Source organism: Pseudophryne corroboree, chromosome 6, assembly GCF_028390025.1.
Source record: "Pseudophryne corroboree isolate aPseCor3 chromosome 6, aPseCor3.hap2, whole genome shotgun sequence".
Lineage (NCBI taxonomy): Eukaryota > Metazoa > Chordata > Amphibia > Anura > Myobatrachidae > Pseudophryne > Pseudophryne corroboree.
Window position 1 is genome coordinate 111,755,064 of NC_086449.1, and position 25,216 is coordinate 111,780,279.

The window sequence follows — 25,216 nt, forward strand, 5'->3', positions numbered from 1 at the left end:
AGTTATAATGCCATACAAGATGGTATTTATATCAGGAAATAAAAACTCACTTTCATACATTAACTGCACACATCCTGGAGTGTTGTAGCAGAGTTTATTTCAAACATGGCCTCCCCTGCAGAAAAGCCAGCTGGACACATGCAACAGGAATAGTAGAGTGGATATATTGAAGCAGGATGGGGATAGTTGGTGAAAAAGAGAAAAAGGAAGGAAGGAAAGAAAAAGGGAGAAAGAAAGAAAAATAAAAATCAGGATGTAGGGAAAGTGGTGGGAAAAAGGAAACACACATACACACACCCACACTACAATGCAGAATAGCAGTGTGCCTGCTACAATAATATAATTACAGACATTAAAACCGGTGGGATATCACCCCCCTCCCATTAACCCCCCCCCCCTCCCCAATCCACCATGTAGCTTTGGTACAGTCATTTTAAGCCCCTCCCACCCAGTCAACCACTTCAGGCTCCACCTTCACATAGGAAGGGGGCAGTCACATATCGATCTGACATTTAATTAACGGATAATGCATTAAAACTGCATCTATAGACCCATTTATGAACAGTCCTGAAGACAAGTAGTGCATTGATCATCTACTCTGTAGCTGAGCAATGCATTGCAAATACGTCCTGCATGAGATTTCCATGGTACACCGTGCATAACTCCTTTCTCTGCAATGGTCTCACTTCCACGTGCGCTCATCTCTCATAGCCCCAGCCAGAAAGAGCAGTGTTGCTCCCACTTCTCTTTTCACATGCATTGTTCCAGTCTCCTATCTTTGTGGTTTCTTTACAGAAAATACCCAAAATGTCCAACAACTTACTTCTGTGACCACCTAAATAGAGGAACCATGGAGTCTCAGTCTTCATGAGTTTTCCAGTCCAAAGCTTTCTCTCACTCCCTCCTCTTGTGCCAAGTGGGATCACCATATCAAAGCCATGGTATGTGCATCCACTTCATCCTGAGCCAATAGAGGCTAGTTATGAGAACCGCTTCTCCCTTATTTTAAGTCTTTGTGGTGGAAGCACCAAAAAAATCAGTTTAAAAAAAAATAAAAATCTACCATCACCTTCAGCAGATACACTAACAAGTCAATATCTTCACAGGATATTAACTTTTAGCAGCACACCTACCCTCAACAGGTCTCCTGAGGACACCCTTCCCCTGCCGAGCATATGTTGCAAAAGTCCTGCTTTTAACAGAGGCGTATGGACCATTTCCATACATACAGCTGGAGGCCATCAAATAGTCTTCATGGAGAAAGTTTTAGAAGCAACTGTGTGTTTTGTAGTCATCTCTATTTCCACTTGGGACAGAACACACAATGTTGCGGAGAACATGCTATGGATAAGAGGTCCTTAACACATACCTCGACTTCACCAGTAGATTAGGAACGTCTAGACTGAGATGCTCATCAGATAAAGACAATGTACTTGATCCTGTTCAGCTCTGAATAGCTTTTAAATACATATGGCGTTTTGTTGATGAAAAGTCTCTCAACTGTAATGAACTTGTGGTCTTGAGGATGTCCTCATTTAAGAAAGCAGTTACAAAAGGATACGCTGGTGTGGTGGGATATGAGGGGGGAAATAAAAACTGGTGTTCTGATTGTAGGTCAATTCAACTGCCCCAAAAAAATGTGTATAAAATATGTGATGGTTATGGAGTGACTCTATTAATATGCCAAACTTTCTAATTAAAAATAAATATATACCTCCACTATCGCAAAAAAGCTCTGCCTTTATACGGACAACTAGGCTTCCACGTCTTGCATCAGGTCACTGGAGCAGAGTTTACAGTCCATGAAACCTGTCATTTGACCCATCACATACAAGTGGAGGCACATCCAGACCTACATGCTTCCACATGAAGTCACCAGTGTTTTGATAGGAGCCTCCAACTCTAATGCACAGTCTCTCGATAAAGGAGGGCAGTAATGTACTGACTCAAGACATCTCATAATATAAAGGGGATTCCTCATCCCAGTTTCAGTATTGGGGCAGTATGAAAGGGTAAAAGAGGGGATTCTCCAACAGAAGAAATAATGAGGGAAAGGGAGCGGACCTTCCCCTTCAATAAAAATGTTCGTAATAATCTTCCATACACCACATAATACACGATTATCCAAATTTGAGTCTCAAAGCCGCGTCCAAAGATCATGCTGGGGAGGGGCATACCTCCCCTCCCGAGCCAGATGCTACCTGCCAAAGAAAGGGAGGTTTTGAGGGCTAAGGAGAGTGCTGCTCCTTGGAGACTCGGTCTGAGCCATGACATCCTGAAACCAAGAGGCTACATCCACCTCCTGAGTCTCATACCGACGCAAGAACGGGTGCTCCTGCAAGGCAAGCAAGAGAAAATCAGTGCAAACATAAAAGATTGGCTGCTGAGTGCCGAGGGCAAAGCAGCACAGGAGCAGAAATATCAGATTCTAGCGGCAGACTGAAATTCGCGTCTCACAGGAAAACTACACACACTTAACAATATAATACATGCTCAAGTGTCTTGCAAATAGTAAAAGCTCTATATTTTAATTACCCATGTTAAGATCTAGAAAGTGGCTCCATATAAGAAACTGACTCCTAGAGACAAGACCATTCAACTACTCACCAGAAGCTTATTGTACTTTGGCCTCTTTCTGTGATCCTTAGTGAGACTGTAGACAGAAATCAGAGAGGTAATTAGTACAAAAAGTGGGGCAATAACCACAGGCAGTATGTCTGTGAACATTGGTTCAGTACAAGATGGCAGTCACTATTGGATGTAGCCAACTGATAGATTTAGAGAGGAGGAAAAGAAAAAGGATAAAAAAATAAGTTATATACCGCTGATCAGCTATGGGAGTAGAGGCTGTGTTTAACCGTGCTGAATATGCCACCTCCTTGTCCTTCAGATAACAAATACAAGAAGATAATGGGAGCCACAATCATGGTCCACTGGCTATGAAATAGCCTCTTAAATGGATAAAAATAGGACAATGAACCAATAACCATGCTGCAATAGGTTACTGCGGTAGGGAGATTAACCAGGACAACAGGTGAAGCTGAAAAATGCACAGTGCTTGTACGCTCGGCTCATGTTTGCAGATTCTGTGATGAGGGAAAGGGGGGGGGGGTCAGAATACTTAAGCACGAATAGCAAATGTATCATTTTTAACTTACCAGTCCTTGACAAAAGACTGGAAGAGAGAAGAAAACCCCATATTGTGAGGGAGGACTGGGGGTTCCTCTTGGAGGACTTTGGTGAGCACTTCAAAATCAGTCTTGCAGTTTTTGTAAGGGAACTGTCCTGTCGCCAACTCCACCTGAGGGAGAACAAGCACGCTGGAGTAAAATACCACAGGTGATGAAGATGAACGAATGCATGCGAGTTCATAGACAGTCTTATACTACAAAATAGCTTAAAGAGCGAATTAGACCTGGAGATTGTGCTGGGGTTTGCAGGATCATTAACTTACCAATGAGATTCCGAGACTCCAGACATCTGCTCTGATGTCGTAGTCTGGTTTGGTTGGATCTGGAGGGTCAATTCTCTCAGGCTGAGGAAACCAAAAGAAAAAACATTAATGGAATCTGGCATAGCGCTGCTCATAATCACTTCCCCCAGATGTGATCACGTAGCCGTTTTCTTCCCACCACTTCCCCCTCACCGCCATATAAGCAGCACATCCGGCACTCCTGGTTTTGGCCTTGGAATCCACAAGTCGCCCACTTATTCCAAAGTCACATAGTTTTATCTGTCCATTGCAATCCAGCAATATGTTGGAGGGCTTCACGTCCCTGTGTATAACACCGTGCTTTTCTTTCAAATAATATAAAGCATTCACAATCTATGAAGACAAGAGAGAATTCAGTGCGATGGGACAATTTCACGTCACAATACCTTTGAGATCTATTTTCCTACACATCACGGTTTATTCACGGCTGAAAACCTTTCTAGAGCTCTCTCCTATCATTTATACTACTCACCGCTACAGTCATCTTTCCCAAAATGCACTCTGGGATGGGCCCCTGGATCCTCTTCTTCAGCTTTTCTGCACACGTTCCCATCAGCTCCATGGCTATAAACACGTCTGTCTATAGAGATGGAATTAGATAGCGAGTCACATGTTGCAAGGACAAGTGTTGCCGCATATCATTTTGTCTGGCCATTTGGCAAAACATTTATTCAAACACTTAAATGGGGGTCAAAATACTGGCAAGCAGAGCAACACAAAAACTTTTTAGCTAGTTGATTTTGTTTATTAGACCAGAAGGTTGATATACTACACTGCAGTTTGGCGGCTTTGACAGATGGATTTATAATGGCAACAAAAACAGATGCTAAACAAACATTTCTATTGCCGTTTTAAACCAATCAACCAATCATAGCTTCTTACAATCCACAATTAGTAAAACTACCCCCAGGTTGGACACCCAGTAGCCCTCCAATGCATGATGAAGCTTCTGGCTAAAGCTGGAAAGTAAATAGAATCTTAGAAGGGGAAAAGCATTGAGGCAAAAGCAGTGTAGCGTGACAGGAACTACAGTATATAAGGACAGAAATGTTTTTGGAAATACAGTACTGTGGTAAACTTACATTTGTGATAAAAGTGCCGTAACACTGAACAATGTATGGACAATCGTGACTCTTCAGAACAACATCTAAGTCCATTAGGATCCGTTTGTTCTCCTCCTTGTTACCAGAGCGCCGCATTTGCTGGAAACCAAGCACAGACACATCATGACAGTCTGCATCCTCGCTGGGTGGTCACGTTATCTACACAAATACTCCCAATGACCAATATGAAAGAGCCACTAAATCAAAACTTAAAGTAATTGTCCAAATACATGTAAGATGCTCCTACTTTCTGGCAAAACTCAAAACGGTTTGGTATCGAGTTGCTAATATCTGTAATCTCCCATTATACAGGCTTTGGCCAGTAACATGTATTGTTTAAATAGTTACATAGGCAAATATACAGTAGTATATACATATTTCTGAAAAATAAAATACACTATGGAGAGCCCTTTCTTTCCATTGGACAGGAGAGGTCAAAAGACAGTAATTTTGTTTTATCTTCCTGCATTAGCAAGAGCCAACAGAGTCACCATTCACTATAGAGATTGGACACAATAAATTATCCCCAGTCATCAGATAGTACTAATATGGGTTTTAGTTCAATATTTTGAATAGCTGGATACAGACACTTAAGGGGCATAAACACATGCCGAGAAAATGAATGGCACCGCTCATTTTATCTCACAGAGCTGCGCTCCAACCCTAGTGCCGCCATATCTCGCAATCTTCTGATCTTCTGGCTCTGTAAGGGGGTGGTGGCATGCTGCCGGGGTGAGCGATCACCTGTGGCGGGGGAACATTCGATCCCCTCAGGAGCTTAGTGTCCTGTCAGCGGAGGTAGTGGCTCAGACCCTGCAGGGCAGACTCTACTCCCCCCCCCCCCTAATTCCCTCGAAGCAGGGAGGCTGTTGCCAGCAGCCTCCCTGTAAAATAATAAACTCTAAAATAAACTTTTACTAAAGAAGCTCTGGAGAGCACCCCTAGCTGTGACCGGCTCCTCCGGGCACATTTTCTAAAATGGGTCTGGTAGGAGGGGCATAGAGGGAGGAGCCAGCCCACACTCTTAAACTCTTAAAGTGCCAATGACTCCTAGTGGACCAGTCTATACCCCATGGTACTAATGAGGACCACAGCATCCTCTAGGACGTAAGGGAAACCTTTTTTATAATGTGGTACTCAGAACTGAACACAATATTCCAGGTGCAGACGTACCAATGATTTGTCCACGGAACGATTGCACTCTCATCCCTTGTTTCAATTCCCCGTTTTATGCACGCTAGCACCTTACTTGCCTTCTTTACTGCGCTTTGACATTGTGTACGGTTATTAAGCTTATTATCAATGAGTACCCCCAAATCTTTTTCCAATACTGTTACCCGTATATTTTCCCCATTTAATATGCAGGTTGCAAGTTTGTTTTTAGTCCCGAAATGCATAACTTTGCATTTGTCTATATTGAACCACATTCTCCATTTAGACGCCCAGATTTCAAGTTTAGATAAGTCATTCTGTAGAGACTACACATCTACTTCTGAATGAATTACCCTAGTACTCAAATGCTTAATGGCAGATCCAATAAGTCATGTTGCCTTTACCCCTCTTCCCCCATCCCCCGCCATGGCAAAGAAAACAGGAACCAATGATAAATAACTTCTGAGCATCAAGATCATCTATGACCCAGACTGTAGCGCCCATAGCTCCATGGGAATAAAACACTGAAAAGAAAATCACACTGTACGTTCTGTACTTCATACCACGCCTGACACCAAACATCCCAAGTCACCTTAACAGCAATGATATGCCCAGTCTTCTTAAATCTCATTTTCCAGACTTGTCCGCAAGTCCCACTGCCAATTTCCCCCAAATTCTCCAGATCATTGATGTCCGCCTGGTACTTCTGCGTGCAAGAACATCACAAGTCAGAAAAGATCCACATTACTGTAAACCAGGACCCATCCCAGATAAAATGGCCTATTACCTTTCTGATTACTGTCCTGTAGCTAGTCTAGTACCTGGCAACCTCATTATGAGAGTCATGTGACGGTTACAGATCACTCATATGTACGTCACTGCTCTATTACACGACTCCACATCTGTCCTATTAGCCATACAGTGATCCCCTCACCCAACCGCCTCAGAAATAACATGCTCCTGAGGAAGCTGGTTATACCAGAGAAACGCACTTAGCCTGAGCCTACTACGCTGCACACTGCTATTTGCCGCTTGGATTAACATTATATGCTGACATCAATTGGACCTTTCTACCTGTTCGGGATTTTCTAACATCTGGCCTATTGGAGCCCCGCTGATCAAGAGGAATCTTTCCTGAGCAAAGGAATAAGGGGACTGCATCTTATACCATTGCCCTACCGGTAACATCATACCCAATATACAAGGGACATTGTTCTAATATTCATCACCAGGTATATCATCTATCCCTAATACAGGAACATTCAATTTCAAGTCCTAGTCAGCCTATCCATCTAATTGTGGCAATACAAATCTATTAACACAGAGAGTGTGGATTTCAATTTTATTGGAGAGAGCGCGAGAGAGCGAGATCCCCCTGTAACTGGCCAGCACCTACCCCCGCTGCACTACATCCCCCTGTAACTGGCCAGCACCTACCCCCGCTGCATTACATCCCCCTGTAACAGGCCAGCACCTACCCCCGCTGCATTACATCCCCCTGTAACTGGCCAGCACCTACCCCCGCTGCACTACATCCCCCTGTAACTGCCCAGCACCTACCCCCGCTGCACTACATCCCCCTGTAACTGGCCAGCACCTATCCCCGCTGCACTACATCCCCCTGTAACTGCCCAGCATCTACCCCCGCTGTACTACATCCCCCTGTAACTGCCCAGCATCTACCCCCGGTGAATTACACCCCCCTGTAACTGCCCAGCACCTATCCATGGCATACTCCATTATACCAGCTACTTAATATAACCATAGCTTTCCCAACTCTATTACATGACCTAGTATCCTAATGTATCCATAACTGATAAAACATACCCATCTTTCTATATAAGGGTGCTTTATTTTTCACTGGTCTATTATACTTCTATAACCATCTCATATCTCTACTTTATTACACGTACCCTCAACCTGTAACTACCCTATTACACTGACTCCTCACCTCTAACTATCCTGTCCTATATCTAACAATGACACACAGTTCTACTGTTAATCTTTATTGATAATACTACACGGCTACATCAGTTATATCTCACCTGCCCCTCGATTAATAGAAACCCAGTCTGTTTAATAATTTCTTGCAGCTTGAGATCAATTTCAGTACTGAAAAAGAAATGAATAATAATAATAATCTGCACGATTAATATTTATACAGTTGTGACACACGTCTGACACTCACCCTATCCACCTGGCAGTGAAACACAGCTTAATACAGATACGTCCTCATACAGCATTGCTGCAATCACACCAAACAGCCCTTCTCGGCACCCTAGGTCTTGTGAAACTCTGTTACCGGCGGGTGTCTTTCTTAATGAAAATGCAGCTTATTCGCAACGCGATGTGGCTAGGACGCCCCAGGAGACTGTGCTGATTAACTTGATATGCAACAGTTGTATATCTGTGTGCGACTGAGTCTCTGACTCCGCTTACGAAGTGCTACAATGCTGTGGCCACAGCTATTTTCCAGGCTAAGATAATTTGTGCTTTATATACAGACTCAGACGCACACAGCTATACAAGTGTCGCAAATCAAATTAATCAGCACAGTCTTCTGGGGCATCATAGCTGCATCGCGCTGGGACTAAGATGCATTTTTGGCACAAGTAAGAAGCCTGACACTAGCAGAGTTGCACTGGACCGGTCATCTCGAGCTGCATGGCTCATTGAGGCTTCAGGTATGAGGACACATCTGTATACACATACAAAGCAATAGCAGCTGAAAGGCACACATGGAAGGCATGTTGGATAGAATGTGTGCCCACTGCACAATCAGTATAAGTAACAACTGATAGGCACACATTTCTATAGTACTCTATATAACAATCATACATATAAAATAAATGGAACAATATAAAGAAATGCATCAAATCTGTAGGTCTCTAATGAATCAACAGCAAAAGTGTCACCATACCTCTAAAGGGGCGTAGTATGGTATGCCGGTGGCCGAACTCCCGGCGACCAGCATACCGGCGCTGGGAGCCCGAACGCCGGCATACCGACAGTGTAGCGAGCGCAAAGGAGCCCCCTGCGGGCTCGCTGCGCCCGCCCACGCTATTTTATTCTCCCTCCAGGGGGGGCGTGGACCCCCACGAGGGAGAGTAGCTGCCGGTATACTGTGCGCCGGGATCCCAACATTCGGCATACTGAAGACCACCCTTCTAAAGAATATACGTGATAAAGCCATGGCAAAATTTCTACATTGTTCCATATAACTGGCCACTAGGTGGCACTGTTACATTGCAGTTTACAGATCACATACAAGAGCAAGTAATCAGAAACACAGGCCCATATGTATTAAACCTTAAAAAGTGATAAGGTGCAGACAGCTAAAAGTGCTGTCCAGCCAATCAGCTTCCTACCTGCCATGTAACAGGCTGTGTTTGAAAAAATAAGAATTTACTCACCGGTAATTCTATTTCTCGTAGTCCGTAGTGGATGCTGGGAACTCCGTAAGGACCATGGGGAATAGCGGGCTCCGAAGGAGACTGGGCACTCTAAAGGTGTGTACACACGGTAAGATCTTTTCTTCCGATTCTGACTATATAGTCAGAATCGGAAGAAAAGATAGTGCAGATCGCATGGTGACAGTCACCTTGCGATCCCGATCCGATGCGCGGCCCCGCGCGGTCGGCATCGGCCGAAAAAATAGGCTGTGCAGGCAAGTCAATCCTGACTATCTCTATAGAAGAGATAGTCAGGATTGACAGTTAGCCAAAATCGCACAGAACCAGGATCGCAAGCGCACTCATTATGTGCTTGCGATACTGGCTAAGTGCCGACCCGACCCCCCGTCGCACAGTGAGAATCGGATAAGTCCGAATCTCACCGTGTGTACACACCTTAAGAAAGAATTAGGACTACCTGGTGTGCACTGGCTCCTCCCTCTATGCCCCTCCTCCAGACCCCAGTTAGGGAAACTGTGCCCGGAAGAGCTGACACAATAAGGAAAGGATTTGGAATCCCGGGTAAGACTCATACCAGCCACACCAATCACACAGTACAACTCGTGATACTATACCCAGTTAACAGTATGAACAACAACTGAGCCTCTCGAATAGATGGCTCCAAACAATAACCCTTTAGTTAGGCAATAACTATATACAAGTATTCCAGACAATCCGCACTTGGGATGGGCGCCCAGCATCCACTACGGACTACGAGAAATAGAATTACCGGTGAGTAAATTCTTATTTTCTCTGACATCCTAGTGGATGCTGGGAACTCCGTAAGGACCATGGGGATTATACCAAAGCTCCCAAACGGGCGGGAGAGTGCGGATGACTCTGCAGCACCGAATGAGCAAACTCAAGGTCCTCCTCAGCCAGGGTATCAAACTTGTAGAATTTTGCAAACGTGTTTGAACCCGACCAAGTAGCAGCTCGGCAAAGTTGTAAAGCCGAGACCCCTCGGGCAGCCGCCCAAGAAGAGCCCACCTTCCTCGTGGAATGGGCTTTTACAGATTTAGGATGCGGCAGTCCAGCCGCCGAATGTGCAAGTTGAATCGTGCTACAGATCCAGCGAGCAATAGTCTGCTTTGAAGCAGGAGCACCCAGCTTGTTGGGTGCATACAGGATAAATAGCGAGTCAGTTTTTCTGACTCTAGCCGTCCTGGAAACATATTTTCAGGGCCCTGACTACGTCCAGCAACTTGGAATCCTCCAAGTCCCGAGTAGCCGCAGGCACCACAATAGGTTGGTTCACATGAAAAGCTGATACCACCTTAGGAAGGAATTGGGAGCGAGTCCTCAATTCCGCCCTATCCATATGAAAGATCAGATAAGGGCTTTTACATGACAAAGCCGCCAATTCTGATACACGCCTGGCCGACGCCAAGGCCAACAGCATGACCACCTTCCACGTGAGGTACTTTATCTCCACGGTTTTAAGTGGCTCAAACCAATGCGACTTTAGGAAATCCAACCCCACGTTGAGATCCCAAGGTGCCACTGGGGGCACAAAAGGGGGCTGAATATGCAGCACCCCCTTTACAAAAGTCTGAACTTCAGGCAGTGAAGCCAGTTCTTTTTGGAAGAAAATCGACCGAGCCGAAATCTGGACCTTAATGGAACCCAATTTTAGGCCCATAGTCACCCCTGACTGTAGGAAGTGCAGAAATCGACCTAGCTGAAATTCCTCCGTTGGGGCCTTCCTGGCCTCACACCAAGCAACATATTTCCGCCATATGCGGTGATAATGTTTTGTGGTCACATCTTTCCTAGCTTTAATCATTTCTTGAAGTTCTGGGTACCAAGCTCTTCTTGGCCAATCCGGAACCACGAGTATAGTTCTTACTCCTCTCCTTCTTCTTATTATTCTCAGTACCTTGGGTATGAGAGGCAGAGGAGGGAACACATAAACCGACTGGTACACCCACGGTGTCACTAGAGCGTCCACAGCCATCGCCTGAGGGTCCCTTGACCTGGCGCAATATTTTTTAGTTTTTTGTTGAGGCGGGACGCCATCATGTCCACCTGTGGCCTTTCCCAACGGTTTACAATCATTTTGAAGACTTCTGGATGAAGTCCCCACTCTCCCGGGTGGAGGTCGTGCCTGCTGAGGAAGTCTGCTTCCCAGTTGTCCACTCCCGGAATGAACACTGCTGACAGTGCTATCACGTGATTTTCCACCCATCGGAGAATCCTTGTGGCTTCTGCCATCGCCAACCTGCTTCTTGTGCCGCCCTGTCGGTTTACACGGGCTACCGCCGTGATGTTGTCTGACTGGATCAGCACCGGCTGGTGTTGAAGCAGGGGTCTTGCCTGACTTAGGGCATTGTAAATGGCCCTTAGTTCCAGAATATTTATGTGTAGGGAAGTCTCCTGGCTTGACCATAGTCCTTGGAAGTTTCTTCCCTGTGTGACTGCCCCCCAGCCTCGAAGGCTGGCATCCGTGGTCACCAGGACCCAGTCCTGTATGCCAAAACTGCGGCCCTCTAGAAGATGAGCACTCTGCAGCCACCACAGCAGAGACACCCTGGTCCTTGGAGACAGGGTTATCAGCCGATGCATCTGAAGATGCGATCCGGACCACTTGTCCAACAGATCCCACTGAAAGATCCTTGCATGGAACCTGCCAAATGGAATTGCTTCGTAGGAAGCGACCATCTTTCCCAGGACTCGCGTGCAGTGATGCACAGACACCTGTTTTGGTTTCAGGCGGTCTCTGACTAGAGATGACAACTCCTTGGCTTTCTCCTCCGGGAGAAACACTTTTTTTCTGGTCTGTGTCCAGAACCATCCCCAGGAACAGTAGACGCGTTGTAGGAACCAGCTGTGACTTTGGAATATTCAGAATCCAGCCGTGCTGTTGTAGCACTTCCCGAGATAGTGCTACGCCGACCAACAACTGCTCCCTGGACCTCGCCTTTATAAGGAGATCGTCCAAGTACGGGATAATTAAAACTCTCTTTTTCCGAAGGAGTATCATCATTTCGGCCATTACCTTGGTAAATACCCTCGGTGCCGTGGACAGACCAAACAGCAACGTCTGGAATTGGTAATGACAGTCCTGTACCACAAATCTGAGGTACTCCTGGTGAGGAGGGTAAATGGGGACATGCAGGTAAGCATCCTTGATGTCCAGTGATACCATGTAATCCCCTTCGTCCAGGCTTGCAATAACCGCCCTGAGCGATTCCATTTTGAACTTGAACCTTCTTATATGTGTTCAAGGATTTCAAATTTAAAATGGGTCTCACCGAACCGTCCGGTTTCGGTACCACAAACATTGTGGAATAGTAACCCCGTCCTTGTTGAAGGAGGGGTACCTTGATTATCACCTGCTGAGAATACAGCTTGTGAATCGCCTCCAGCACTGCCTCCCTGTCTGGGGGAGCTGTTGGCAAGGCTGATTTGAGGAAACGGCGAGGGGGAGACGTCTCGAATTCCAGCTTGTACCCCTGAGATACCACTTGTAGAATCCAGGGATCCACCCGTGAGCAAGCCCACTGGTCGCTGAAGTTTCGGAGACGGGCCCCCACCGCACCTGGCTCCGCCTGTTGAGCCCCAGCGTCATGCGGTGGACTTAGAGGAAGCGGGAGAGGACTTTTGTTCTTGGGAAGTGGCTGTATGGTGCAGCTTTTTCCCTCTACCTCTGCCTCTGGGCAGAAAGGACGCGCCTTTAACCCGCTTGCCTTTCTGGGACCGAAAGGACTGTACCTGATAATACGGTGCTTTCTTTGGCTGTGAGGGAACATGGGGTAAAAATGTCGACTTCCCAGCTGTTGCTGTGGAAACGAGGTCCGAGAGACCGTCCCCAAACAATTCCTCACCTTTGTAAGGCAAAACCTCCATGTGCCTTTTAGAATCTGCATCACCTGTCCACTGCCGAGTCCACAATCCTCTCCTGGCAGAAATGGACATTGCATTAATTCTAGATGCCAGCCGGCAAATATCCCTCTGTGCATCTCTCATGTATAAGACTGCATCTTTAATATGCTCTATAGTTAGCAATATAGTGTCCCTGTCGAGGGTATCAATGTTATCAAACAGGGAATCTGACCACGCAGCAGCAGCACTGCACATCCAATGCTAAAGCAATAGCCGGTCTCAGTATAATACCAGAGTGTGTGTATACAGACTTCAGGATAGCCTCCTGCTTTCTATCCGCAGGCTCCTTTAAGGCGGCCGTATCCTGAGACGGTAGTGCCACCTTCTTTGACAAGCGTGTGAGCGCTTTATCCACCCTAGGGGATGTCTCCCAACGTATCCTGTCCTCTGGCGGGAAAGGGTACGCCATTAGCAACTTTTTAGAAATCACTAATTTCTTATCGGGGGAAGCCCACGCTTCTTCACACACTTCATTCAACTCAGATGGGGGAAAAAACCATTGGTTGCTTTTTCTCCCCAAACATAATACCCTTTTTTGTGGTACCTGGGTTAATGTCAGAAATGTGCAACACAATTTTCATTGCCGTAATCATGTAACGGGTGGCTCTGTTGGAATGTACACTAGTCTCATCGTCGTCGACACTGGAGTCAGTATCCGTGTCGACATCTGTGTCTGCCATCTGAGGTAGCGGGCGTTTTTGAGCCCCTGATGGCTTTTGAGAAGCCTGGGCAGGCACGGGCTGAGAAGCCGGCTGTCCCACATCTGCTATGTCGTCAAACCTTTTATGTAAGGAGTTGACACTGTCGCGTAATTCCTTCCACATATCCATCCACTCAGGTGTCGACCCCGCAGGGGGTGACATCACATTTATCGGCACCTGCTCCGCCTCCACATAAGCCTCCTCATCAAACATGTCGACACAGCCGTACCGACACACCGCACACACACAGGGAATGCTCTGACTGAGGACAGGACCCCACAAAGTCCTTTGGGGAGACAGAGTATGCCAGCACACACCACAGCGCTATATAATGCAGGGAGTTACACTACACAAGTGATTTACCCTATAGCCGCTATATACCCTACAGCGCTATATAATGCAGGGAGTTACACTACACAAGTGATTTACCCTATAGCCGCTATATATATATATATATATATATGTATATATATATATGTATATATATATATATATATATATATATATATATATATATATATAGTATTTGCGCCTAAATTTAGTGCCCCTCTTCTCTTTTTTACCCTATTGAGCCTGGAAACTGCAGGGGAGAGCCTGGGGAGCGTCCTTCCAGCGGAGCTGTGAGAGGAAATGGCGCCAGTGTGCTGAGGGAGATAGCCCCGCCCCTTTTTCGGCGGACTTCTCCCGCTTTTCTAATAATAATAATAATAATAATAATAATAATAATAATAATAATAATAATAATGTGGCAGGGGTATTTTACACATATATAGCTTCTTAGGCTATATTATGTGTGATTAGCCACTTTAAGGTACTCTAATTGCTGCCCAGGGCGCCCCCCCCCCCCAGCGCCCTGCACCCATCAGTGACCGGAGTATGTAGTGTGCACAGGGAGCAATGGCGCACAGCTGCAGTGCTGTGCGCTACCTTAATGAAGACTGGAGTTTTCAGCCGCCGATTTCCGTGAAGATCTTCATGCTTCTGGCTCTGCAAGGGGGACGGCGGCGCGGCTCCGGGACCGGACGACCGAGGCTGGGCTTGTGTTCGATCCCTCTGGAGCTAATGGTGTCCAGTAGCCTAGAAGCCCAAGCTAGCTGCAAGCAGGTAGGTTCGCTTCTCTCCCCTAAGTCCCTCGTTGCAGTGAGTCTGTTGCCAGCAGATCTCACTGAAAATAAAAAACCTAATAAATACTTTCTTTACTAGAAGCTCAGGAGAGCCCCTTAGTGTGCAACCAGCTCGAACCGGGCACAGATTCTAACTGGGGTCTGGAGGAGGGGCATAGAGGGAGGAGCCAGTGCACACCAGGTAGTCCTAATTCTTTCTTAGAGTGCCCAGTCTCCTTCGGAGCCCGCTATTCCCCATGGTCCTTACGGAGTTCCTAGCATCCACTAGGACGTCAGAGAAATTATAGTTAGGAACCGTTTGGCTGGTCATTTATCACTCTTTATCCGTCTCCACTTTATCACTTTTTAAAACTTAATACATTTGGGCCATAGAAACATAGAATTTGACGGCAGGTAAGAACCACTTGTCCATCTAGTCTGCCCCTTTTTTATCCTTTAGGTAATCTCAACCCTTTGTGTAAGGATATTGATATGCCTATTCCAATCACGTATAGAAACATAGAATGGTAACTCCACTAGCACACAAGAAAGATGCAGATAAATGACATCCTCTACTTACAGACATGAAAATAAAGACCTTTATCCTTAAGGCCCATACACACTTGGATGATTTTGAGCTGAAAGCAGGTCACTTTTGGTGTGTTGACCTGCTTTCAGCTCAAAGCCGCCCAGTGTGTATGGCCAAACGATAAGCGGTGAGCGCTGATGCTCACTCCCACTTCATCGCTGGCGACCGCCGTTCATCTACTGGTATTACCAGTAAATGAACGGGGGGGTGAGTGGCTTTCCATAGCGTCCTGCTATGGAAAGCCGCTCACCCCCGCTGACATCGCTGGGCAGGGTGGGAAAAGCGCTCAGTGTGTATGCACTGAGCAATTTTCAGCCCAGCGATGTCAGCGATCATCTCTGTGCATACACGCTGGGCAAAAGCGCTCAGTGTCTATGCACCATTAGCGAAATAATGATCAGAAACAGACGGTGCAACACTACTGTGATTACAGGACCCCTGTAACCGGGGGTGTCCAGCTGCAAAATGGGTTAATGGGTTGTTAAAAGTAATAAAGTCAACTTTTCAATCCCCTCTGTGCCACATTTTAAACCTGCAGACCACTCAGCTCACAGGTTTGTAGACCTGGATAACTAATACAACCTATGATTTGGAAGGACACTGAACGTAAGTAGACTGGACGGAAACGGAGTTAAAGTAAATCAATGTTTCATCTACACCTAGAACCTTCGCCATGCTGGCTTCTTTGGTTCTAACTGCCTCTTAGGTACTCGCTTCCTTTCAGGTCCTTTGCTCCAAACACCTACCTCAATGAAATAATTGGAGCAAGCAGGTCTGACAGTTTCTTTTCCATCCAGGCTGCAATGAGCTAACAATGAGCTAACTGCAGTATCATCTGATTTATTTACTGATCACCTTGTATGTTCTAACCTCCTCTAACCTCACCTAAGCACCGACGTTCCTTTCCCTATCTACTGCAATAAACTGTGAAGGAGACAGGAGGGAACATTTTTTTTTTTTTACTGGACTGAGGAGATATATACATAATTACAATACCATTAGGTTCATGTTTCCTTAACATGACACGTGTGATGTGTGTAGGCTGCATTGCTGGCATCTCAAGGAAACCCGAGTACATTGGTGTGTCACTAGGCAGCACAGAAATGACCATATGGAGAAACAGATCAGGAGTAAGCGTTTCATGGTCTCACCTCTCCAAGCTTCGCTGCGACAGGTAGTTGGTTTGGGGCAGGTTCAGCATATTCCGCGGCCGGACTGGCACTGAAGAGTGGTGGTGGGAGGGGTTGTCAGGACGAGTGTGTCCATCATTGGCAAGAGGGAGTTGTAAGGCTGCACAAAAAAAGTGGTAGAGGGCGGTATGTAGAAAAGGGAGAAAGACTGGGGAACAGAGGTAAGCACTGAGCAACGGCAGTGTTCCATATTTACCCCTCTGCCAGTCACCTAACCCAGTGGCTTCTACTGCATCGTGTATTGGTAGCGTATTTTACACATCATGCCCCCAAACAATATGCTGTACAGTTTTAGTATTTGATATTCCCTCACCTTCATGCAATGCACCCTGCGTAACACCCCCCACCCACCCTTTTCTAATTACCAAACGCTTCAGGTTTGCTCAAACATCTAATCTTTGCCCTTCTGTTTGTTAGGTTCTCCTGAGCTCATGCTCCAAAGCCTGCATGCCGTATCCACTCTGCATGCAACATTGCCTATCCCATGCACATAGATAGGTGGGAAAGCGATGCCAGGCATGAGCAGAGGAAAGCAAGGAGGAGAGGTTATCGGTACACAAGAGGGTCAGGATGAGGAGAGAATACAGGAAAATAATATCAAAAAAAGCAGTGGGTGCGTGTTAGGATAACATGGGGGCCATTAGCTGGGCCTGGAGCAAGTGAGGAGTTTAGAAGGACGATCCAGTACCTGCTCGCTGGGATGGAGCGGGCGTGGGGCTTAGAGTGATGAGAATAACTGGGGGGAAAAATAGGGGAGGAAAAAAAATAAAATAAATTCAACATAAAATACAGAGCAACCCAGGGCATAAGAAGAGACAATAGGAGAAAGTGATAGAACAAAGGAGTCTTTATATAGAAAAAGGAATATAAATAGGAGGACAGAGGGGTGAGCAAAATGAAGAGGTACAATTTGGAGAATGTAGATGGGATGGATGAGAAATGGTCAGAAGATAATGGAGATATGAAGACATGGGAACTTTCTCAGACAGTTTCAATAAAATAAGAACATCAATTCCCTTCCCAGACTCTCACATCAGACTAGAGATCGCCCACTCTCCGGCCTTAGAATGACTGACCGTCTTACCCTGTCCATTGCCCTACCATTTCCCAGCTCCAACAAATTCACCTTACAGTCTCTTCCAGCATTAATTTGTCCTCCCACTTCCTGAGCACAGGGACTCCTCAACTCATTGCCACCAACACAATCACATAACCCATTTTTTCTGCTTCATTGCCAGCACAACATGGAGGCCCTTCTGCTCCATATCAGCACAATTCCTGGTACATCTCGCCTCAATACCAGCACAGCCTTAACCAGAAGAATCCCTAGAACCAAGTAGCCAATGTGCCCAGGAATTCACTGCTGGAATAACTATTAGATGTGGACACACTTCTTCACTGCTAAAGTAATTCCTGTTGGCTCCTAGAGTTATGTGACTGGACCCTGACTCCTATATGATTTAGTCAATCCATACCATAGATAATTGCTTTAGCTTCCTCAAAGCAAGCTTCGACCCAGGAACTGCCTGTCGGTCCCAGGAGCAAGCTCCAACCCAGGAATGGCCTCTCATTCCCCAGGGGCCAGCTCTGACCCAAGAACTGCCTCTCGCTCCCAGGAATGGCCTCTCATTCCCCAGGTGCCAGCTCTGACCCAGGAACTGGCCTCTCGCTCCTCAGGGGCCAGTTCTGACCCAGAAAGTGCCTCTCGCTACCGGGGGCAGCTCTGACTAAGGAAGTCCCACTATAATACATCTATAGTAATAGCCTGTGGCCAAGTAACGGATTCTAAATAAAATGCACTACTCATCAATTGTTTTATCCTAAGTAATGGTAAAGGTGGGGGAAGGGGTGTATGTTGAATGGTCAGCTGTAGACGTGTACACATCTCATTTGCAATCTTCACCCATTCACTCCAAAATTACTAGAGCACCTGATCTATAACTGGCTCACAAGCTTCCTCTCCCTCTTAATCCCTCCCACCCACATCTGGTTTACGTCCCCTTTATTCCACAGAAACTGCAGCAATGATAATTGGTATGTGCCAAGGCTAAGGTTACTCCTCCTTGTTCAGTCTGGATCGGCCTGCCACTTTTTCCGACACTGCCCTCACCTCCTGCACACCCTCTCTCCACTGGATTTCCTACATGTCCAACTACGCCTTCTCGGTTTCCTTCTCTTTCCACAAGGCTCAGACATAGGCCGTCTGCTCTTCTGGATGTATGCCTCCTTCCTTGGTGAGCTATTCACACGCATGGGTCTCCAGAGTCACCTCAATGCGGATTGTACCCACATCTACGTATCCTCCCCTCACGTATGCTCACATTGTCTCTCTGCTATCTCCTCATGGATGTCCCAACACTACCTAAAGTAAATCTGGGTACACACTGAGCAACGTGTCATCCGTTCCAGTGGATCGGACCGACATATCGATCACAACAGCACATTTCGGCAGCGTGTATGCCTGATATGCCGGTGCCTGCGGTCACTAGCAACGTCGGCAGCTTTGATGTGCTGCACATCAAACCTGATGGTATCACTAGCATCCTGTAGCATGCTAATGATAGACGGAATATGATCATTCCATTCTTCATTAACATCGTTCCAGTGTGTATGGACAATCTGGGCTGATGGGCTTTCGATCTTGGAACAAATGCCCGTCACTCAAGTGTGTACCCAGCTTAAAGATCAACATTTCTCCCTTCTCAGTAAACAACATATATTGTTCTCCAATTCTTCATGTCAGACAGACTCCTCTTTCACCTTCATTCCCCATATTCAGGCCCTATCCAAACCCTTTCTCTCGCACCTTCGAAACATAGAATGACAATTCCTCAACCAGGACAATACACTAGAGCTCATGCAATTTCTCATTATGCCCAGCTGTAACAGTGTTCACTCTAGGATTTTTTTAGGGCAGGGTGCTGAGCACTGAAGAGGGCACATTTTTATTTTGAAGGGCACATTTTTGATGTGACGCTTTGCACACAAAGCATAGCGCATATGTTTAGAGTTTTTGTACATACAATTTGCCCTTAGTAAATCATATACCCCTATATACATATAGGACACCCTTGTAACACCCAACAGCTGTACTGAGAAACATACTGTGTGTGTCCAGTCTTCTTGAAAGATCAGCTGTAGAATATACATAAGTAGAGAATTATAAATGTCTTTTCCAGTGCTGAAGTAGTTATAATCCATGTGTGTTATAAAATAGAAAAGTTAAACAATGGGTTAAAATATTTAGGAAAAAATAAGTCTGTTCTACTAGGGAAATACTGTAAGCAGTACATGCTCACTGCTTACCCTGTTCTTTCCCTCTTTATCAGAGTGCTGTGTTATTTACAGTGCCTCCTCTGCCATCCAGTTGGCTGAGGATGGAAATTGTGTTCCAATTTCAGAGGTGTGCAAGGAGTAGACGACAACATTGTAACATGCACTCTGACTGTTACATTCTGTATACAAGGGGGCAATTTATGGTCCTGCGGGGTGCACTGAAAAAGGGCAGGGTGCTTTTTCACATTTCAAAAATGGGCAGGGTGCAGCACCGTGCTAAAACAGCCTAGAAGGAACACTATAACATCGTCTTGTATGGCCTTCCCATTTGCCCCGCATCAACCCATCTCTTCTGCCAAGCTCTACACATGCTAGCTACTCCCTATAGAATCCAATTCAAGCTCCTCACACTCCCTTACAAAGCATTTCAGCCCCCTACAGCTGCATCCACACTCTCTCCTGTCCTCTCCGCTCACTGCTACCTTAACTCTCTCATCCCACTGTGCCCCCAAGTGGTCGCCCTGCGGAACAACACACATATGGAACACACTCCCATGTCCAGACTGTCCCCATCAGCTTTCAATGTTAGAACTACTACAACCCTGACTGGCACAGCTTCCATAAACCCACCCACTGTTGTCTCAGCCGCTCACTTACCCATTGGACTGTAAGTACTCATGAGCTATGTAGGCCCTTCTTAGTTAGGTCATCCTGTGAGCTCCCAACCTTGCTCAACCGCGCTCAGTGTTTCTGGACTCCTGGATGTTATTTGCAAAACCTGTAATATATTGTCTCTAGTACCTTATGCCCAGTATTACGCTCCTTCTATGTCCCCACAACTTGCTGTTGGCGTTCCTACATCTCTGTAATACTATTCTATTCCACTGTATGGCAGCGCCCTATAAATGAGCTATAATACTAATATAGCGGAGTAGACTGTCTAGAAACCAGGGACTTGTCTTAAGCTTTATTATCTAACCACAGGTCAAACCACTGTGGCTCTCTGTCCTCATACTGTCACCTTTTGGAAACAGTCATTTAAAAAGAGCGGGAGGAATATTACATTGCCTACCATAAACGAAACTGTGATGGGATTTTGCATTAACAACCTAGCATAATCAAAGCTCTTTACGACAACCTGAATTCATACAATCATGGTTGGCCCTTATAGCACCATAAAAGGTGCATTCTATTCCTAAGAAAAGTGTGCATGTATTAGTACCAGTGGCTCTTAAACCTCTCCTCAGTTTTATTTAGCAATGTAATCCCCCACTGGTGCCATTATAGAGTAGAACACCTTTGTTCCTGGAGTCAGAAAGCTAATGCACTTTATAGCCCATATGTTTTCCAATAGTAGGAAAGGTTTCTGTTTAGGTAAAGTAACGACCAAATATAGGCAGGGCTGTGGAGTTGGTAAACCCAACCTTTGACTCTGATTTCTCTATTAGTAATAGTTGATGGTTTTGCTTACCGACTCCACAGCCCTGAATATAACAATCTACAATGAAGTGTTTAAAATTTAAAAGCAGCCAAACAAGAGCTAGAATGCATCAGGAACAAATCAGAAAACAGTCTAGTGGTCCCAAAACTTGGTGTCCACGGGTTGGTGGTCCAGGGAGAAATCAAATCATTTATGGTCCACGTAATAGGCAAAACCAGAGCTAGTGGCTGCCAATCATAAATGCCAATCATAAATATGTGAACAAACAGAATCTCAACCCTGTCCACCTCCTAAGGGTGACATAAGCACCATTTACATTATTTAATAGTTTTCACAGAATGACTTATCAAGAAACTATTGGAAGCTATGGGGAAAAAAAATGCTGATATCCTAGGGCGCTGCGATTCAAAAAAAATCTGGGACACAAATGAGAGGGGATTTAATTGTTTTTCCCCTGGTTGACACTAGATGGTACCCAACTGAGCAATACAATTGTTGCTCTGCTGAGGCGCGCATGCAGTAGAAAGAGACATTTCAGCTTACAGCTTCCTGTAATGTGAGCAGAATGTGGGAAAACTCTGATTTGGTTAACAAGGACTTTAGAAGGGTTAAGTCCTGAATTGTTCCAATGGGTGCCCATTATTTTTGGGCTACCACAAAACAATTGAATTCCCCCACTAACAGTCTACTTACAGTAAACTACAAAGCACAACAGAACAGATTACCTGTATAGCTAACCGGGTCATAATATCCCATGTAAAAATAATAGAGCAGTGTTTCTCAAACTCAGTCATTATGGAACCCTAACAGTGTGTGTGTGTTTTGAAGGTATTCTAAAGGAATATTTCGTATCACCTATAGTTCTATTGCATAGGTTCTCAAACTCGGCGCTCAGGACCCCACACACAGTGCATGTTCTGCAGGTAACCCAGCAGGTGCATTAATTACTCACCGATACATTTTAAAAGGTCCACAGGTGGAGCTCATTATTTCACTTGCGAAAGTGTGAGGAGACCTGCAAAACAGGCACTGTGTGGGGTCCTGAGGACCAGTTTGAGAACCTGTGATCTATTGTATTAGTCAGTTTACACACTGGTGTTTCAGCTTGATGATCAGGAAACATGCACTGTTAAGGTGGGTACACACTGGCCGATATATCGGCCGTTCTATTGAATGGCTGATATATCGCGGGTCCGTCGGCCAGTGTGTACGGGCGATATGTCTGAACTCCGTCGTTCACAGACATATCGCGTCGGCCCTGCAGCACAGCCTACCGATACATTGGCGCGTCGCTGTGTGTGTACTGGCGACCAGCCGGCTGCCCGTACACATGCTGCGGCAGTCGGCAGTGATTGACAGCTCAACTGGCAGCCGTGTGTACACGCCCGCCCAGTTCATGTCGTCAGTCCCCGACGGATCGGGCAGTGTGTATGCACAGCACACTGCCCGATCCGTCCATAGATATATCTGCAGATCAATTGATCTGCAGATATATCTATCAGTGTGTACCCACCTTTAGAGTGCCATAAGGACCAAATTGAACTTGAGCATTCTCAAACTTTGCACTTTCATCCCCAATACTAACAACATCTGCTGATCTCTTTCTACAGACTATGGGGGTAATTCCAAGTTGATCGCAGCAGGATTTTTGTTAGCAACTGGGCAAATCCATGTGCACTGCAGGGGAGGCAGATATAACATGTGCAGAGAGAGTTAGATTTGGGTGTGGTGTGTTCAATCTGCAATCTAATTTGCAGTGTAAAAATAAAGCAGCCAGTATTTACCCTGCACAGAAACAAAATAACCCACCCAAATCTAACTCTCTCTGCACATGTTATATCTGCCCCCCCTGCAGTGCACATGGTTTTGCCCAATTGCTATCAAAAATCCTGCTGCGATCAACTTGGAATTACCCCCATAATAATCCAAATTGAAATCACAGACTTCAGAGTCAGCAAGAGCTTTTTAGTAGTCATTAAAGATGTACCTATTGACATCACCAGCAAGGACTACCAAAAGTCAGACACCAACGGTAATGTTTCCTCATATTGTCTACCCGAGACTAAATAAATCTCCTACAACAGTGGTTCTCAAACTCGGTCCTCAGGACCCCACACAGTGCATGTTTTGCAGGTAACCCAGCAAGTGCACAGCTGTATTAATTACTCACTGAAACATTTTAAAAAGGTCCACAGGTGGAGCTAATTATTTCACTTGTGATTCTGTGAGGAGACCTGAAAAACATGCACCGTGTGGGGTCCAGAGGACCGAGTTTGAGAACCTGTGTCCTACAATAAACTAGATCACAGGTTCTCAAACTCGGTCCTCAGGACCCCACACAGTACATGTTTTGCAGGTCTCCTCACAGAATTGCAAGTGAAATAATTAGCTCCACCTGTGGACCTTTTAAAATGTGTCAGTGCGTAATTAATACACCTGTGCACCTGTTGGGTTACCTGCAAAACATGCACTGTGTGGGGTCCTGAGGACCGAGTTTGAGAACCCCTGAACTAGATAAAGCAATTTCAAGATCCCTACACAGCTTTTTATAGAATTTAGTAGTCTCTCTCAAACCAGACCACAGCTCCCCAATCCAGGCAGCAAACCAGACCAGAGCTGTGAAAGCAGTAAGCTAAACCTTTGACCGAGATGCCTATTTTACTAGAGGAGTTGGCGTTAAAGGTTTGGCTTACAGATGCTACATCCAGGCACCAGACCACGGTGCCCCAACCCAGGCGGCAAACCAGTCTCCCGCGGAGCCCCTACCCAGGCGGCAAACCAGTCTCCCGCGGAGCCCCTACCCAGGCGGCAAACCAGTCTCCCGCGGAGCCCCCACCCAGGCGGCAAACCAGTCTCCCGCGGAGCCCCCAATTCAGACCACACACCTTTCTCTCTTAAGTGCTGAACTGCTGATCTTATTCTTACATTTTACGTAAAAGGCACCACAAGTGATTAGCAGTGCTGTACATACAGCACACATTAGAACAGAGACACATCTAGAGAGGAGGAGGCCCTTAAGCAGGTTCCCTCTGGACCGCAGCGCTGTAGCTCTGGGCACTGGAGTGCATGCACAGACCTCCTGGCACAGCTATTTTCCCAGTGATTTTCCTGCTGCACAGCGGGACTCTGGAGGGTAAGTATTAAAAATAATGGGTGCAGGGTGTGCACCACACACACTATAAATACACCAGTGCATTAGAACAACACAGGGTTCTCTGCTCCTCCTGCCAGCATATACCATTCTCTCCCTACTATACCATTGTCTGGCTTTACACCTAGTGTCACACCAGGGGCCATAAGCCACATCTCAGTAGTCAGGTGCCCTGTATGGAAATAAGAGCCTCTCTGCCATTACAGTACTCCCAGCAGGCCCTCACTGCCCCCTCATACCTCCGTTTAATCACCCCGTCCCCAGTAGCACAGGCAGCCCTCTATCATACAGCAGAGTGCCCCTATCACCTCCCCGGTAACTGGATCACCCCTCCCCCCACAGGGCTCCGTACACTCAGGCCCCTCCATTCTCTCCGCTCCCCCTGCCATCCTTACTAGGCCGGGCACGCTGCGGACTGATCTCCAGCTCAATCCTCCGCCTCGCCTCCCTGTTTTCCTGCTTCAGTTTCGCCTCCAGACGGGAGAGTTTCTGTTCCAGGGAGGACGCCGCCATCTTTCCTCCGCGCACTAATAATAAACAAACAGGCCAAGGCGCGTGCGCGGGGAAGAGAAGAGTGACAGCTGCCTACGCGCATGCGCGGCCCCCTGACAGCCCTAGGACAACTTGACACAGGGAGAAGACTGACAACTGGCAGTGCGCCTGCGCGCAGGTTCCCGGCC

At 46.3% G+C, this 25,216-nt stretch overlaps 1 protein-coding gene across 2 annotated transcripts; it reads right to left on the bottom strand.

The window, feature by feature from the left end:
* Positions 1–400: 400 nt before the first annotated feature.
* Positions 401–25,197, bottom strand: MAP2K7 (mitogen-activated protein kinase kinase 7). 2 transcript variants are annotated; one of them, XM_063931681.1, is made up of 12 exons: positions 24,932–25,197; positions 17,357–17,404; positions 16,630–16,768; positions 7,794–7,860; positions 6,341–6,454; positions 4,576–4,695; positions 3,966–4,073; positions 3,647–3,826; positions 3,455–3,535; positions 3,159–3,301; positions 2,608–2,653; positions 401–2,335 (listed from the first exon to the last, which is right to left on the bottom strand). In XM_063931681.1, the coding sequence occupies exons 1-12, from the start codon at positions 25,047–25,049 to the stop codon at positions 2,198–2,200; spliced, it is 1,302 nt and encodes a 433-aa protein (XP_063787751.1). In that variant the 5' UTR covers positions 25,050–25,197; the 3' UTR covers positions 401–2,197. The 2 variants fall into 2 exon arrangements, with proteins under 2 accessions (XP_063787751.1, XP_063787752.1); XM_063931682.1 differs by lacking the exon at positions 17,357–17,404 and having other exon boundaries at positions 24,932–25,194.
* Between the last annotated feature and the right edge of the window lie 19 nt (positions 25,198–25,216).